At 63.1% G+C, this 17,871-nt stretch overlaps 1 protein-coding gene across 1 annotated transcript in view; it reads right to left on the bottom strand.

Annotated features, from left to right (window-relative positions):
* Positions 1 to 17,871, bottom strand: part of ZFPM1 (zinc finger protein, FOG family member 1) — a 69,542-nt gene extending 51,671 nt beyond the window's left edge. The window contains exon 1 of the mRNA XM_036834416.1: positions 17,586 to 17,871. Coding sequence (XP_036690311.1) covers positions 17,586 to 17,625 — 40 coding nt within the window. The 5' untranslated portion in view covers positions 17,626 to 17,871. The remainder of the gene's footprint in view (positions 1 to 17,585) is intronic.

Raw genomic sequence — 17,871 nt, 5'->3', positions numbered from 1 at the left:
GCTCCACAGCGCAAAGAGGGAAACTGGGGCAAGGAGCAGCCCCCTTAGAGAGCAGGACCTTGGGCCACACGGCTCTTCAGGACCAGGCAGAACTGAGACTGCGCTGGGCTCCGGGGCGTATGGCTCTGTGCCCGGGGAACCTGCCCAGGCCTTGGTTTACCCATATGGGAAATGGGTATCAACCCACCGACCTCATAGGGCCATTGTCAGTGTGGACAGGGAAGCGCTTTGCAGGAAATAAAGATGCCCCCGGATGGGGGTCCTTCCCAGGAGCACCGTGATTCCTTCCACCAGGCTTTCCACGTGCTGGGTCAACCGTGAGCAACAGGTCCAGATGGGGGTGAACAGTCTGGGTGGGGGGTGAACACACACCTTGGATATCATGAAGGGCCAGGATGGGTACAGGATAAAGAATGGTGGGTGGGTGTGGGAGTGGTCACTGAGGGCTCCTCGGAGGAGGCGATATTTAAGCTGTGACTGTGAATGGGGAACTCTAGACAGAGGGAACTGCCAGTGCAAAGTCCCTTAATCGGGAAAGAGTTTGGTGGGTTTGGGTGCTGCGGCTGAGGAAAGAGCACCAAGGCTGAGAGAGAGGCAGAGAAGCCGGAGCAGCAGGGTGGCCGGCCGGGGTTTATTCTCGGCACCGTGGGAAACTAAGCGGAAGAATGTGGATGCTGGATTGCAGGAAGGACTCCAGTGCGCAGCTGCTGAGGCCCGGCCACCGCCTCCAGGCAGTCCCCAGTTCTCTGCCACCTCCTTGGTCTGGCTCCACATCCTCCCCTGCCCAGAGCCTGTCCTGTCTCTCGGGCCAGGGCCAGCGGGCTGGTCCCCCACCTCGGTCCCTGGGGGCAGGGGCCCAGGCGGGCGAGGCGGAGAGAAAGGGGAGCAGAGGAGGCGGGAAGAAAGAGTGGGGCCTGAGAAAGCCCAGAAAGCCCAGCCCGGCTGATAGGGGAGAGATTGGTTTCAGCCGGAGCCGCAGGGCTGCCAAGTCCACATCCTATCGGCGGCCTGCACTTACTCAACATTCATCACTGCTGAACTCGGAAACTTTATCAACGCTAGAGGTTGGCGCCATCTCCGGGCCTGGCCACTCCCGGCCCTCCGATGGGCCCGATAGCCGCTGATAGATTACACGAGATTGTTTCACTCTGGAGAACCGATTACGAACGCTCCTCGGGGGAGGGCTGCAGACCACGTGGCCTGGGTGGGGCGGGGAGGGCCCCAGGCCACTTGTGGGCCGTGGCAGTTGTCAAGAACACACTTGGAGCATGTGGCAGAGACCCCACGTGTGTGACTGGTGGGGAGGGGGAGGGGGCTACGCCACAGCGTGGGGCGGGAGCGGTGGTCAAGGCCACGGCACGTGGCAGGGTGGCCGAGGCCACGGCATAGAGCCGTGAGTATGAAGGAGGCCCGGGGAGGAGGAGACGGGAGTCGTGCCCGAGAACAGGGGCCGCAGGCTCTGGAGTGGTTCTCTCCAGATGGGCCGATAAGGACTGACAGACGGGAGTGGGGCCGCAGCTCATGGAGCCATCCCGCGTGGCCTGCCGTCAGATGGACAGAGGCAGACGGCTTCCTGGAAGGGGACGGGGCTCCGGTGTGACAGGGCCCTGCCATCTGATAGGCGGGGCAGGAGACCCCGAGGGGGATGGGCCAGGCGCCGAGCCCTCCTCAGCTCTCATCCCTGGGGCTGCAGCCCCTTGGGGCCCGTGGCCAGGTACCAGGAGGGCAGGCCTGCCCGGGCTCGTCTGCGGACCCAGCCCTCGGGCACGACTGCCCCGGGTCCCACACTAGGAGCCCCGTGAGAGGGTCCTCTCGTCACAGGGACTCCTGCGCCCACTCGGGCTCTGGGTTTCATTCACACCATGGTGCCACGGCCCTGGGGGGTGGCTAGCTCCTCTTCCTCCAGGCAGGCCCTCCTGATGCTCTGCAGATCAGGAGCGGGATGTACACCGGGCCTGGGAGACTCCAGTGTCCAGACTTGGGGCCACACTACCCCAGGTGTCTCTCCAGCGCCCCGGGGATGGCGTGCAGCAAGGAAGGAAGAAGCAGGGTCCTTTGGGCGGGCCTGTTTCCCTGCTGGCTGCGCCTGGGCCATAGGCAGCAAATTGACTCTGCTCCCACTGCACGGATGGGGAAACTGAGGTCCCGAGGTGCTTCCTGGGCCCACGGGGAGTTGGTGGCTGTGCAGGGCTGGACCCCAGACCTCCCGGCCCAGTGCATCCCTCGTCTCCATGGGGCCCAGAGCCACAGTGTCCAGGAAGCTGGGGGCGGAGGTGCACCTGGGCTTAAATCCCACTGGCAGGCCCCTCACCGCCCTGAGCCCGTTTCCTCAACTGAAACACTGGGAGTTAAAACATCAGCTTCAAATTCATAGATAAAAGTGGAAGAGAGGTTGCCCGGGGCTGGAAGGAAGAGGGGGTCAGTGTTCAATGGGGACAGAGCTTCTGTTGGGAAGATGGAAAACTTCTGGAAATGGACAGTGTTGATGGTTGCACAGCCTCACGAATGCACTTACTGCCACTAAGGTACACACTTGAACTGGCTAAATGGTAAGTTGTGCTACCTGTATTTTAACACACACACACACACACACACACACACACACACACACACACACACACACGAGTCTGCTGCCCAGTGCCGTGGAGCACACAGCAGGTGCTCCCTGAGTGCCTGTTCCCTTCCTTAGGGATTCAGAGACACACAGCCCTCCACAGTGACGCGTCTGCCCCACCACGCTGCCCCAGGCCACTGCTGAGCGCAGAGACAGGCCAGGGCTTGCCGGGGTCTGGTCCTGTGTCCACGGATCGGGGCTGGACATGCTGGGGAGCATGTCCATGAGGGAGGTCAGATGAGCCGACCGGTCCCGTGAACGGTCCCAGGCAAACCTCTGCAGCTGGTCATGGCCCAGCTCTGCTGGCCTCCCACGGAGCGGGCCACGGCTTCCCTGGCCCGGCTCCAACCCCTGCAGCCCTGCGCCTCCGCCCCCCCACGCCCCCATCCAGGAATACCCAGTGAGCCCAGACCGAGCAACAGGCCTGTGCCAGCTGCTGTCCTCTCTCCCTAGCCGTCATGCGTCTTTCCCCGTTAGGGCGCTTGCCGCTGCTGTTCCCTCTGCCAGGAACGCTCTTCCCCCCACACGTCATCTGCCTCTGCCTAGTCTCTTGTCCACCCCTGTTCCCAGGCAGCCAGCCCCGAAGCAGCAAGCCTCGGCTCTGCCCATGACCCACGTGGCCACGACCCACGTGGCCACGACCCACGACAGCACTCCCTTGCAGGGGCTGTTTTTCTTCCAGTTCCCTCTGTTCCTTGGGTTGGCTTTGCTCCCCTAGGACAGGGCCCAGGGTGGGGAGCAGATTTAGAACCCGGTCGAGGGAGTATTTATGGAGCACCTGCTGTATGCCCTGCGCTGTCCTGGGGAAGGCAGAGCTGCCCTGCCACGGTCACACAGAGGCGGTCTGGTTCTGGTCTGATGGCCCCCTCCCTGTTTCCTTCCCCTTGATCTCAGCCCAAACTCCTTCCCTCCTCACCCCTCTGCTATTTTCCACTTATGCATTTTTGAAAAACGCCCAAGCCTGTGGCTGGGTTTCAGGTCACAGAGCCCTGTGGGTGCCGTGGGAGCTGGGGGGGTCTCTGGCTGGACTCTGGGCCCCATCTTGCCAACAAGACATCCCAGGGGTGCAAAGTGCCTTTGAACATCGTGAGAATCCCCCAGAGTTTCTTGAACACTTCCTATGGACATGGTCTCTTGTCATATAAATTTCTAAAATAGGAGCTGTGGAGAACCCCGTTTCCAGAATACACCACAGCCACAGATAGAGGAGGACGCCCCGGAGAACCTCCTGTGTGAGCCCTCACTGTGTGGATAGGGACACAGGCCCAGGGAGCACACAGAAACCCTGGAGGCAGACAGGCCAGACCCTCCCGTTGTACAGACAGCGAGGCAGGTGTGGCCAGTGGGCTGCACCGTGACTCCTTAGGATGGTGCCGAGGCCCCGCCCCCAGCCTGGTGCTACACGGAGCCCGGCAGAGGGAGGGTCCAGATGAAAAGCCCAGCGGGGGAGGGCAGAGGGAGAGGGGACAGCACGCACAGGGGCTGGAGGTGCCCCAGACACGTGGAGTGGGAGGGGGAGCTGGCCGGCCTTGAGCTCTTGAACTCGGTGTTCCCATCTGGGAGTGTGAGCTGGCCGCACTGATCTCGGGAATGCCCAAGTCCTGGCCCCCCAACTCAGGCTGTGGGGGTCTGGGCTCTGCAGGTCAGCAGGAGGTCATCCAAAGGCCCGCCTGTCCATCCCCCTGTGCCCAGTTTTCCATCACTGGGGCAAGGTCCTGCCCAGGACAGTGTCTCCCCATATTAAGGGCTCCCCTGCAGGAGGCCCCGCCCACTCTGAGGAGGCCCGCCCCCCGCACAGTGCTTAGCCAATCCCTGGGCCTCACTCCTGCTCATTTGCATGCCCATTTCCATTGGCTGAGGACACAGAGGTTAGGCCCTGGGTTCCCTGGCTGTGGGGGTGGGGCGTGGGGGAGACCATGCTGGGTGGGATGGGGGGGGGGTGGCACTGGGCTCTGAGGGCCCTGGGCTGGCTCTGGGGAGACTGGCTCTGCTGGGCCATTCCGGGGAGCCTGAGGGCTAAGGGGCTCTGGTGGGAGGACCAGGTTCTGGGGGGTGGGTTCTAGGGGTGCCAGGCTCAGGGTGACCCGTCTTAGCCCCAGGTCTGGGTCATAAAGGGCCACCTGCTGCTGGGGGAGAACTCTGGTCAGAGTGCAGGCATTTCCTTAAATCCTCCCCCCTCCCCGCCACTATGAATGACTCAGAGCAGGAAAGATACTGACCCAAGGTCACACAGCCAGGACGCAGCAGCACAGCTGGGACCTCACTTCCCCAGTCCTGGCTCCCCACCCCAAGCCTGGGTCCTTCCCTCCAGGGAGGCCCTGTAGGGCCACTTCTTATTTTTCGCTGCCTCGTCTCAGGGAGAGCTATTTTTCCGCTTCCTTTGCAAAGTGATGGCGACATTGATGATGATTTTACGAGAACCCGGTCCCCATGCTTTCACCTTAGATCTAGTGGCACCATTTTCGCGGCTCTGAGTTGCAGGGCGGGGGGCTCGCGGGTGTGTGAGTGTGTGTGAGCGCGTGTGCACAGGCTTTGTTCCTGGCATTTTGGTGGGTGAGATAAGAGGAAACAACAGAACCGCTCGGAGCGGCAGGCAGATAGATAACAGCGATAGGGCTTCTCCACCACCAGGCCTATCTGCGCTTTATCGCAGTTCCCTTTTCTTTCTTTCTGGTTCGGGGGGAGGGCGGAACACACCCCCCAGCCCGCCCCCAGCCCACCCCCACGCCCGGGACCCGGGACCGAGCCGAGGGGCCTCCGTCTCAGGCTCCCTCCCTCTGTGTCTAACACACCCAGTGCCCAGGCCCGGAGCTCCTGGCTGGAAAGGGCAGGGGTCCCGAGGGTCGCTGTCACCACTGAGATGGGTGACAGGGCAGCGGCGGCAGGGGAGCATCCGCCCCCGAGAGAGAACCCAGATCCCTCTCATCAGCCCCGCAAAAGGGCCCTGAGGAGGGCCGACTCCCGTTTTAGGACGAGGGCAGGGAGGCCCAGAGAGGGGACATGGCAAGGCTGTGCGGGGCCCGGGATTTGAACCTGGGCCTCCCTGGCCTTGAGGGTGGTGGTCTGCAGAGCGGGTACTGAGCTCCTTCCTTGAGAAGTCCTGTGCACCCCCTGAGGGCACGGCTGGGCGGGGACAGGGAGGCCCCAGGGGAGGTGACTCCCGGGCCACTGACTCCCAGCCCGGCACCCGTGGGGCAGGTCTTAGTGTCTTCAGCCCCGTTTTACAGATGTGGAAACCGAGGCTCAGAACAGGGAAGTGCCTGTGAGCCACAGCGACGGGGGCAGGCTGGACCCCCTAGCCTCCCTCTGCACTCTCTCTGGCCCTGGTGAAAGCAGAGGGTCCAAGGGGAGGGCTCCCAGAGCCACAGGACAGATGTTCCAGAACCACCCAGGTCACTGTGTGAGAGCACAGGGGCCTGGGCCTCTGCAACCTGGAGCCATTTGCCACAAACAGCCCAGGAAGAATGCTGGTGGGATTCGAGGAGGAGGTGCAGCAGGCACCCCCGCAGGTGCCCTGAGAGAACCCCGCGTCCCCAAAGCATGTGTCCCGGGATGCTCTCCCTGCTTCTCTCCCGTCTCCTCCCTCAAAGGCCGAGGAGGCCGGAAGTGCAGTCACGCCCACGGCACAGGTGAGGAAACTTTAAGTCACTTGCCCAGGCGCCCTGCCCAGGCGGCAGGATTCAAACCCAGTCACCCCACCCTATGCTGGTCCCCCTCCGCCATATATGCACCATTTTACTGGAAATAGCTGACTTCCTTTAGAATACTGAAACAAAATAAAACCCCAAAGACAGAAAGAAACCAACTTTATCACCAAAGGGGCCCATTTTCTGAGGACAGATGAAATGACCTCCAGATGCAAGCAGGAGCAGTCGCCCCATCATCCATCGCTCTTGGACAGGGCTGTGTGGCCCTGAGCAGTCACTCACCCTCTCTGTGCCTGGGCATTTTCCCCCAAAACAGAGAGGGCAGTCCTCTTAGGGCAGGTGGTAGCTCATGGCCGCCAACATCCCCAGAGCCTGCAGCCAAGATGGAGACCCAGACCTTGACCAGGCCTCTAAGTCAGGTCTCTACGGCTTTCTCCCATGCTGCGTGACCTTGGGTGGGTTACTCAACCTCTCTGAGCCTTGAGTCCTCCGAGGAGAAATGAGGTCAGAGGTGTCCCTCCCAGGATGCTGGGAGGACTCTAAAGGATAACACAGGTCACGCCCAGGCCTGGCATATAGCAAGTGCTCAGGGGAAGGCAGCTATCAGCTAACAATGGCTCCATTTGGATTTTAAGTGTGGAGTCCCAGAGCCACCCAGAAATGTCACTGACTGTCCAGTCAGGCCTCCTGTCTCTGGGACCACAGAGAATCTCGTTTCTCAAGAGCCGCTTAAAAAATAAATGCAGAAAGCAGGGAAAATGGCCAGCTGCCCTGCGCCTGCCGGGAGCCCCAGGCAGCTCCTCTGCCAGGCTTTCTGCGTCCCTAGTGCCCCCTCTGCAGCGTCCCCTCCCCCACGGCTGCCGCACCTGTCCCTCAGCGGGGAGGATTAGTCCCACGGTGGCCCTGATCGCACCATCAGCGCCGGATCTCGGGTCAGCTGAAGGAGGCAGCTTTACCCAGACAGACGCGGAGATGGCACCTCAGTCCCATCAGGGCGCCAGCCGTCACACGTGGCGGCCGAGCGGGCCTCCGAAGGCAGGGTGGCTGGGGACCGGGAGGGGAGAGCGAGCTGGGAGCCCCTCCCTTTCTCCAACTAACCGGCAAGTGGGGCTCCGCCGGGTTCCTTGACATTTACCGGGCACCTACTGTGTATAACCAGGCACTGCTTGTTCTAGGGGTCAGGGAGAGAGAGGAGAGACCCAAGCCTGGGCCCATTTGACACATGAGGACACCGAGGACCAGAGATATGTCCCAGGAGATAGAGGCAAGGCAGCCGGGTCCAGACACCCAGCTCCGGTGAGGAGCTGTTGAGATTTAAGTCCCCCGCGAGGGCTCAGCCCTTGGCCCCCATTCCCTCCAACACGGTTCCTCCTGATGCGGCCGCCTTTCCCAGCAGAGGCCTCTACCTTCCCTCCCCGGCCCGGCCCGGCCCGTGGACACTGTCTTTGTGCAGAGGCCTGGGAGGTGCAGGCTGGACGTGCCAAGGTTGATGGCCGGCCCAGGGGGACAGGACAGGCCGGGAGAGACGGCCCCCACCCTGCCCACCCTCCTCCCTACCTTCTTTTTCAAAAACATAATTTATCTGTGTATTATCAAGAAATCCAGACACTTTAATCAGTGAGCTATGAAGTCAGAATTTCCATTCTTATCTGCGGGAGGAGTGGAAATGGAGGAGATAGCACGAGGGATCGCTGGTGGGGAATGTTAATGGGTGGAGAGGCTGGGCCATTGGCCACGGAGACGCCGTATCTCCCCCATTATCAAGGCCGTATCTTGCCAACCATCTCGGCGCGGTAATGGGGCCAGTTCAACTTTCCGAGTTATCACGGGAGCTGAAACCTGCGCCCGCTGGAGGCCTGGACCGGGAGACAGTTCGGGCAGACCAGGCCCTGGTGGGCAAAGCCAGGATGGAGAGGAGGACCTGGCCGGGGCCCATGAGGGCCTGGGTGCCCACTGACCATCAAGGCCACTGCAGTGAGAGTGGGGGGGGGTCCCTCTGCTCTCTGGGAAAATGTCTGGTTTTGGCAGAGCTGGGTGTGTGCATATTGTGCAGGAGGGGAAACTGAGGCAGGAGGCCACCTCAGGGTCCCAGTGGGGCTGGGGTGGTCCCAGGCCCTCCCGAGCCGTGCCACGCCCATGAAATGGAAAGGGTGGGTGGTGTGGGGGCATAGTGGGGGGACCGGGGTGCGAGCAGCCTGCCCTCCTGCCCTGTGGCCCGCAGGGTCCCCTATCACCTTTGCTGGAAACCTCTTCCAGGCCCCAAGCCCCAGGAGCGGGAAACATGAGCAACAAAACCAGCAGGGTGGGGACATCCTGGTGGGCTCTGCCCCCGCAGGTCCCAACCTGAGGCTCAGGGTACGCTCAGTGTGGCCCTAAAATGCTGGGGCTTCCTGCCTGCCCTCAGGGCCCCGGCACGGGATGCCCCAAGGGATGGGGCACCCAGGGCCCATAAACGGAACACCTCTGCCCATTCAGAGGAAAGGGCCTCCAAATCCACTCACTCCCTGGGAGCACTGCAGCTGAGGTGCGGAACAAGAGTCTCACCCGAGGACCCCCCCTCCCCCGCTGCCTAGAAGGTCCCACGTGACCAGGAACTGCCCCAGGCGGGCCTGGCCTTCGTGTGCCAGTTCAGCTGTGGCTCTGGTCTCTCTCCTGCAGCTGGAAGGCTGGGCAGCAGCCACTTTGGCCCAAGAGGGGAAGGCACTTGCCCAAGGTCACACAGCCACCAAGGAGACCAGAGCTGGATGCTGTCTGGATCGGCAGGAAGGCCTCAGTTTTCTGGACGTAAACATGGGTGGCACCAAGCCCAGCAGGGAGAGCTCTGGCCCTGGACACCACAACTGTCGCCATCCTCTCCTCGCTCCCAGGGTGGGGAGCTCGAGCCGCGGTCCTGAGTCTGACCTTTAAACCCTCTAAGCCTCAGTTTCCCCTCCATGCACCGGGCTAACCGCTGAGCCCCCCTCAAAGGTTGTGAGGGGAGGACGTGAGCTCATGGCTGTAAGTGCTGGTGGGCACCCAGCAGGGGCTTAGTAAATGTTCAGCTAACGCCTGCTCTAACGACCAATGACCATGAGCTGGGGTTGGTGTCGGGATGAGCTTGGGGCCCCAGTAAACTCGGTCAGGTGGGGGAAGCCTCAGCTTTCTCTCTCATTGCAAGGGGCCGAGTGCCCGATGCCAGAGCAGCCCGAACAGCAGAGAGGGGCTGCCCCAGGCCCGCCAAGCCCTCCCTGGGGGCTGAGGGTCCAGCAGTGCAGGACGGGCCCGCTGTTCTAGGGGAGGGCTCTCTGGCAGCTCTTCCCCACTGCCCACCGCAGGAAGGAGCCGAGACCCCTGGCCCTGTGGCCCCCTGCCCTCCCGCTCCCTGGGTCTGACTTGCAGGGTGGAGAAAAGGGAAATGAAGGCAGGAGGCTGTGGCAGGTGCAAGTGACCAGGGCAGATCGGGAAAGCTGGAGGGCTTGAAGCGAGACATCGAGAGGAACTGGCAGGAAGCAGCGCAAGGACGATGGGGGAGGGGAGAGGTGCCCCCCCCTTCCTCTTCATTTTAACTTTGACAAACGACAGACGACGCAGAGGCTCTGGCCCAGGCTGGACCTCTGCTGTCAGGTCTCACCAGCCTCGCTGCCTGCGAGCTCAGCATCACAGTTGTACTTTGTAGGGGAACCAACTGACTTGCACCCAGCCTGGTGCCCCCAAGATATCCCCATCCTGCAGAGGTGGAGACTGAGGCTCAGGAAGGCAAGGTGAGCCTCCCAGCAGAGCCTAAGAGCTCCACCGCAGGGAAGCTCCGGCAGCCACCCGAGTGCAGAGCCCCCTCCTCCCAGGAAGCAGCCCGCCCGCCAGTTCTGGGGGTGCCTGGGAGCTGGCGCAGGGTTGCACAGACCACCCCATCGATCCCATCTCCACACCATTCGAGTGCTGTGTGACCCTGGCGCAACCACCCACCCTCTCTGATCCTCTTTTTGGGGTGCAAAATGGTTTGAGAACCCCAACCTCAGTGGGTGTACGGAGACTCACGGGAGGGGATGCCGGCGAAGTGCTTACGGGGGGAGGCTCTGAAGCTGACTAGCTGGGTCTCTGTCCCCACTCCGCTCCAGCCCTGGGGTGGAGACCGTGCGGACCAGGAGCACTGGCGCCACAGCCAAGCTTGCACCATGCCGGGGCTCACGGAGGCTGCGCACCAGTGCCCCATCACCTCTTTTACGGGAGGGGAAACCACGGCACCACAGCCGGCAGGCCCAGGGGAGGCAGATGGAGGGACAGGAGGTAGAGGGGAGGGGCCTATCTGTGCCCCAGCTCTGGCCCAAGGTCAGCCACCGCATTCCTGCCCCAGCGGGCGCTGCCTTCTCCTGAACAGGAGACTGGGGGGAGGGAGGAGGGAGGGGAGGCGGGGAGGAGCTGGGCCCAAGAGGCCCTGGGAGGACACAGGATGACTCAGGAGGGCAGGACAGGTGACTGGGGGGCTGAGTAGGCACTGCCCAGAGAAACCTCGGCCCTCCTCTGGGGTCCACAGACCCAGCTCCTGGATCACAAGTTCTCGAGCATGTTACTGTCTCCCAGGGCCTCAGTTTTCTTGCCTGTAAAATGGGGCAGTCAACAACGATGATGATCATAACAGCAGGTAAGACCCTTGGGCAGGAAAGGGACTGATGGGGCCTAGGCCCACCCCGCCTAAGGTGCAGTCAGGGCACCCGGCCCACGACTCCCTCCCTCTTCAAAAACTAACACATGAAGGGGAGGAGGGTGGGAGGCAGGCCTCTGTGTGAAGCGTCCAGCCCTTGGGCCTTCTGGCAAAATGTCAGTAGTGCAACCAGCAGCTCCCAGGGCTGCCACATCCACCAAGGACGTGACTGCGGGACAGCACTTTACAGTTTGTATCTGGGAATCTCATGGACCCCACATACAAGCCCCAGGAGGGAGGTGCTCTTATTAAGCTTCTGCTTCGAAAGCAGAAACCGAGGCAAGAGAGAGGCCACCTGCCCACAGGGTCACAGCAAGGCCAGGACTCGAGCCACGTGGCAGCCCCCCGCTGCAGTGGCCTCCCGCTCCGGAGACGAGGGCTGGCCTGCAGCCCGGAGCCCTCGGAGGACGGCGCGGGCCTGGATCTCAGAGCTCCCACTCCCTGCTGTGGGGCACCGGGTGGGGATGGAACCCCTGGGGCCCGGAGGGTAAGGTCCCTGTCCTCAGCCCGCCCAGTGGTCCCAGGGACAGCTGGGGTGGGTGGGAGCGACATGCCACCCATCAACCAACAGCCCAGCCCCTATCTCACCTGGGATCCCAGGTGTGCCCTGCTCATCACCTTCTGTGTCCCAGCCCTGCGTGAGCACCGGACACAGCCTCTGGGGTAGATGCCGTGTCACGTGTCACCCCCGTTCTACAGATGAGAAAATAGGGAGACGCTCCCTGAGGCCACTCAGCTGGGGGCTGTGGTGCTGGAGTTGAAAGTTGGGGGGTGGGGGGGGAGGGCAGGCCTCTCTCAGACCCAGACCGCCCTCATCGCCTCCTTGCCTGGAGGCAGGACTCTAGTCCCAGCCTCCTGATGTCTTCAAAACCTCATTTGCAAAATGGGGCACTGGACTGGGATGTGCCCATTGAACCAGTGGGCAAACTGAGGCAGAGAGGGGCCGCCCACACTGATGCTGCCTGGGGACCCTCGGCAAGCCGCCGTTCCTTTCCAGGCCTCCAGCTCCTCCTCTGTGAAATGGGCACAGGAACACAGGAGGTCCTGGGGTCCTCTCACTGGGCTGCCCGACCCCACAGCCCCTCAACTCTGGGCTGGCTTGGTCCAAACCCATCCAGAGCTCAGGCGGGGAGGTGAGGGGTGGGTGGGGGACAGAGGAACATCACTGACAACTCCCCAGTGCAGCCCCTCCTCTCTGACGAGGAAACTGCAGCCCGGAGAGGGCAAGCAACGTGCGCAGTTTGCACAGCCCGGGCACCTGCCTGGCAAGTTGTAGCTGGAACGGCTGGAGGCGAAGGCCAGCCACGAAGAGGAGTGACGGGAGGGGGGTAGGTTGCGGGGCCCACTTCCTAGGCAGGGTCCTTGCATGTGTTTTACTCTCTGGGGACAGCTTGGGAAAAGGGATTTGTCCATCACAGATAAGCTGGAAACCACAGATCTAACTTGACCGATGGACCACAAAGATATTGTTGAGGACGAGGACGGGGATGCTCGCAGTTGTCTGAGAAGATGTGTATTTCCCGTCCGTGCTCACAGCTGTGCTCAGGGACCACCAGTGTCAGCACCCCCATTCTGCAGATGGGGAAACCGAGGCAAAGGCACTGAGGCTGGAAGGGGCTGAAAGAAGCCAGAGAGAAATCCTCCAAGTCTCGGCTTGAAGCCAGGCCCTGGTGAGGGGGCAGCCCTGGCGGGAACACATGCACTGCAGCCTGAAGGCGGCTGAGCCCTCACCCACGGGGCCATCCGCCTCCTGCTGCCAAAGCCGAGGACATGGAGGCACAGCGCCGACTCTGCAGGTGTTGCTGCCCCCTCTCCTGCAACCCTCTCGGTCCAGGCCACTCCTGCCTGGGTAGGGAACAGCAGGCGAGGTCCAGAGAGTGAACGTGTGATGGCGGCCTCAGTCTCCCCGTCCGTGAAATGGGGACAGGGGCCATGGGGCAGCGCCAGGAAGATCCAAGGGCATGGGGGCCGGTGGCAGGAGCCCAGCCAGGCACCCGGGCCCGGGGCTACGGGGTTGGCGACAGCGGCTGGCGACGCAACAGCTGCCTCCAGGAGAGGCCCTGTCCATGGCAGACAGTCCGCCCGGGAGTGTTATTCCCGAGCCCGGCAAGCCCCAGGAACGTCTGGTTGGCATAGAAACAGGAGATAAGGGGTACAATTAATGGCATCGTGTTCCCTCCTCCTTTCTTCCCCAACTGACCCATTTAAATCCCTGGCGGTGCTGGTGCCATGCTGGGCTCCCAGTGACCTCTGGGGAGGGGCTGGCTAGGTGGGCGGGATGAGACTGGGGCTCAGGGCCCTGGCAGGGCTGGATGAAGCCTCCTGGGACCCCACCCTCCTACCCTGCGCAGAAACATCTCAGGAAGGAGGTCACAGGAGACTTGGCAAGGGCAGGGCTGGGGAAAGACCCCTGGGCACCTGTGCTCCCAGAGGCCCATTTCACAGGTGTGGAGACTGAGGCTGGGGAAGCCCAGAGGCAGACAAAAGCAAGAGACTGTGGGAAAGCAGCGTGATGTTCGCAGCAGGGCCAGACTGCCTGCCTTCCAACTCTGGCTGTCACTTTCTCGGGTGAGAAACTTAACTTCTCTGTGCTTCGGTTTCCCCAAGATGTAAACGGTAAGAACAGGACCTGCCTTAAGATAACACATGGCCTGGCACAGAGTAAGCCCCGTGAGTATTAGCTACTATTGATATCATTATTACTATCTAACGAGCAAATGAGCCGTCTGTCTTCCCTCAGGCCCAAGAATGCAGGAAAACCAGCGTGAAGGCCCAGCCTCAGGGCCTGAGAGCTCGGGGCCCCAGCCGCTGCCCACCAGAGCTCTGCTCAAGGCCAGGTTCAGGGAATGGGGGCTGGGAGCCAGTCTCTGCATCTCTAAGGCCCTGGTCCCTGGCTCACTGTAGCTTGGCCCCCATGCCCCCAGGGCTCTGAGGAGGGGGCGGAGGCCAGCTGAGGGCAGCCACGGTGCCCGTCCACCCCTTGGTTGGCAGGCAAGGTCACACCTGATTTCCAGAGAGGGGAAACTGAGGCTGCGGAAGGCACAGCCACCTGCTCATGGGGCTCGAGTTACAGGCAGCCGGGTTGCCAAAGCCCCATCTTTCCTTGCTTCTCTGCCATCACAGTGGGGTGGTGGGTACTGCAAGGTGACCCCTGGGAACCAGGCAGATTCCCAGGAGCCTCCCACACCTGGAAGGGGGAGGCGCATCGCTCTGTGCAGATAATCCCTCTCAAGTTCATAAAAACTCAAAGACCACCTCATCCCCCTTCCGGCCCAACCCAGTCTCTCTCCGGAACTGGCCCTCACCAGACGGCACTGTCAGCCTCCAGGTGGGCGTCCGGCTGCTGGGGAGAGCGGGCCGGTGGCTTAAAGCTCGGAGTGAATGAGTCATCCTGTGGCCACCAATAATTTGCTTAATCAAGCTCTGAGAACGTGTGAAAAACACCTCCATCTGCAATGGAGCAGCTGTTAGGGCTGGGACTTCTTCCGGGAGCCCCTTGCCTGGCTGGCCTCGATTTCCACTTGGCATCTGGAGCCATGGTCCCCAGGGGCCCTCCCACTGCAAAAGGGCTCTGAGGTCCCCTCAGCATCCCCAGTCTGACCTGGGGGCTTGTTCCTGCCCCCACTGTCCAGAGTTGGAAACTGAGGCTAGCCCACTGTCCCTGGAGGCACCCCCAACAGCTGGCCTCTTCCTGACCCCCGCTGGAGGTCCCCCCTTGCAGGCAGTGCCCCATCTGCCCCCACCTCCCTGTTTTCCACACTGCTCTCAGCCAGCTCCTGGTCAGCTCACCCCTCCCCTGGCTCCCCAGGGCAGTGGCTAAGACCCAGTACTTGCATTCAGCAAGTGCTCAGTGAAGACCTGCTGAGTGAATCAAGGCAGGTCTGAGCAGACCTTCCCTTCTGATTTGGGGGACCTGCTCAAAAAGATGCCAGCACACTGTGTTCCCCCCAACCTCAGCTCAGCAGCAGAAGCCACTTTGATTCTTTTTTCAAGAAAACTCCAAGCAGGTTACACTTACCACTTGCCAGGAAGAACACCAACCCCAACTTGATTCAAGGCGGAAAACACCCTCTCTCCTTCTGGAGGTGACAACCTTGACTCTGGGTATCTCACACCATCTAATAGGAATCAGGGCTGGGTGTCCTCCCTCCCCTCCTCCCCGCTCCCGGCCGGTGCAAAGTCAGTTTTCTTTCATTTTGACGGACTGTACCACCCGCAGGGGGAGGATCAACTTCCTGGCAATGAAGTGTGTTTGGGATGAAAACTCGCCCAAACGGACCCAGGCACGCACGCCCCTCCACCCCTCCCCGGCAGGTCGGAGGCCCCCCACTCGCCCCAGCCGCGACGCCCCCACGCTGTTGTTGCCTCGAACCCGGCGGGGCCTGGTGGCCATAGATAAGGGCTCTTATCGCTTTGGGAGATCGCCATCCGGCCGACCGGCCCGGCGCTTATCTGAGCTCACATCGACCCGGGCGGGAGGAAACCTCGGCGGGCCAGGGCGCCGGGGGTCCCGAGCTGCGCTCCGCCCCGCGCTCCCCGCCAGCGCGGCCCGGCCTATCGTCGCAGCCATCTGGCCGGCCAAGGCCGCGCTCCCGCCTCGCCCTCCCCCGCTCCCACGTTTGAAGTTAATAAATGGGAGCGCCTATCGCCGCCGCCATCGGTTGTGCGCCTTATCAGCGCGGCACATCTATCTCTGCGCAGAACAAAAGGCGCACAGAGGCGCGGGCAGCTGCGCCCCGGCTTTGGTGGGGGCCCGGGGGGGGGGCGGCGGCCCCAAGCGCTCGGGCCCCTCCCCTCCACACCCGCGGCCTGGTCGCAGGTGAGGCCAGAGCGGCGGGCACACAGCCGCCAGGGCCCTACGCACAGCCGCGGGCAGAGGGCGGGCGTGCGGGCGCCGCCGCTTGGTGACAATCAGCGCTCGCATCTTAACGCGCCAAGATCTGCCAGGGTGAGGAGGCGCCCGGGGCCGCGGGCTGAAGGGAGGGTGCCCCGGCCCCGCCTCCCAGGGCCGGCCCCCTCCCCAGCCTGGTTCCCGGGCGCGCTGAAGGTGGACAGCGGGGGCTCGCCCTCGCGCCCGCTTTGGTCCCTGTCCCCAACATGCACCGCTCGGTCGACCCAGCTGAGCCCGGGCGCTCACTCCGCTTTGGGCCTTATCGGCTCTGGCGATCGGCTTCCAACCTGCGATCTCCCTGCCCGCGCTATCTGCATTTCTCATCACGATGAAACACATACACACGCACACACGAGAACAGACCGAACAGAGGCGCACAGGGGAGGAGGGGAAAAAGAAACCAGAGAACCAGCGCAGATCGGGACCTGTGGGTGGTTTTAATACTTGAGTTGACTTGATAGAAGGCGACTTTCGGAAAACAGGTCCCGCTTGCACATTGAGGAGTCGGGTTACGGGAACCCGGATTCATGCTTGCCTTCCCCCTCTCTGGGACCTCGGGAGTAGACACTCCCCCAAGAGCATGCACACAGGGTTCTGGTGGCAACGGTCATGTGGACAGAAGAGGCAGTGCGGGGGAACATGGGGCTGGGCAGTGGTCTGGCCCCCTCTTCGCCTCCTGGGCAGCCCCAACGACCTGCTGGTCTGGCTGGGGAGATGTGGCCCCGCACTCTGGCCCTGGCAGCAGAGGCGCGAAGTTATTATTGGCGTGGGGTGGGGAGCTGTGCTTCCTGTGCGCTGCCCTCTCTCTCCCTGCTCAGGCAGCCGAGTGGCCCCAAGAGTACGAGGCGCTCTTATCTCGGGGGGGCATCATCAGTGTGGACACAGCAGCTGCCTGCCCCCCTCCCCCACCGGGGGAGTGGCCTGAGGGCCAGACGGGTGAGACACTTGGACGCGTGCGGAGGCGACCCTGGCCCAGGACTGAGTCCCAGGAGACCCCTCCCCGACTAGGAGCAGCCCCTCGGCTAGAGGGTGTGTGTGACCGCAAGCCACCCAGCGCACAGCGCCCCTGCAGTCCTGGCTGGGACACAGGGAGGGGAGGACCTCCAGGAGGCTGTCCCCGGGCAGGGAAGGCTCGAGTTCGAGACCCAGAGACAGGGCTGGAGCCCAGCGCGTGGGCTGCGGTAGCTACACCTCCACCCCCCAAGCCAGGCGGCTCTGCAAGACAGCGGGAGTGGGGGTGGGCGCCGGCGGGTCTCCGCCACTTGGCCGTGCACTTCCACGCGCCCCGGGTGCCCCCTCTCCCTCCCAGGTCTCTCTCTTTCTCTCTCTAGATACAAAGCCTGGGAGAGTCAACCGCGCGAGATAAGATCACAATTTCAGCCCGTCCCGACAGAGCGATCTTATCAGGATGGGACTTGCAGAATGGAATATTTTAAACTTTATCTGAGCCCAGATCGGGCCGCCTTATCGCCGCACCATCTCGGGGGATGCGGGGGAGGGGCAGGCCGCGAGGTGGCCGCGCCCCCAGCAACCCCGTTCCGGCCCTCTGGGCGGACACCTCCACCAGGCGGGACCCCCGGTGCCGGTGACGAGACGCGGGGGACCGGCCCGCCAGCGGAGATTAGATTACGGCGCGCTTGGCACACAGCGCGGGGGGCGCGGCGCGGGGTGAAGGTCGCGGGCGCCGCGGGCAGAGCGGGGCGGACCGGGGGCGGACCGGCGGGGGTCGGGGCCGGCGGGCAAAGTTTGACTCACGCTTAATCTGCCGGGGGTTGCTCTGTTTCCTCCTGGACATGTCTCCGGCGCCGCGCGCCCTCGTGGCGGCCGCCTCTAGCCCCTGGCGGGCGGCGGCGGGCGGCGGGGGCGCGGCGGGGCCGCGGGGCGGCTCATGCCCCCGGCCCCTGGGCTCCGCGGCCGCCCCGGCCCGCGCCCCCAGCCCGCCGCGTCCGGCCCGGCGCCGCTGCGGAGGCCGGAGGCTCGGCCCTGCTGTGCGGCCGCGCGGACCGCCGGGGCCGGCGGGCGGCGGGCTGCTGCCGGCTCC

Source organism: Balaenoptera musculus, chromosome 19, assembly GCF_009873245.2.
Source record: "Balaenoptera musculus isolate JJ_BM4_2016_0621 chromosome 19, mBalMus1.pri.v3, whole genome shotgun sequence".
NCBI lineage: Eukaryota > Metazoa > Chordata > Mammalia > Artiodactyla > Balaenopteridae > Balaenoptera > Balaenoptera musculus.
Note: the sequence above shows the minus strand (reverse complement) of the source record. Positions and strands in the feature narration are given on the sequence as shown.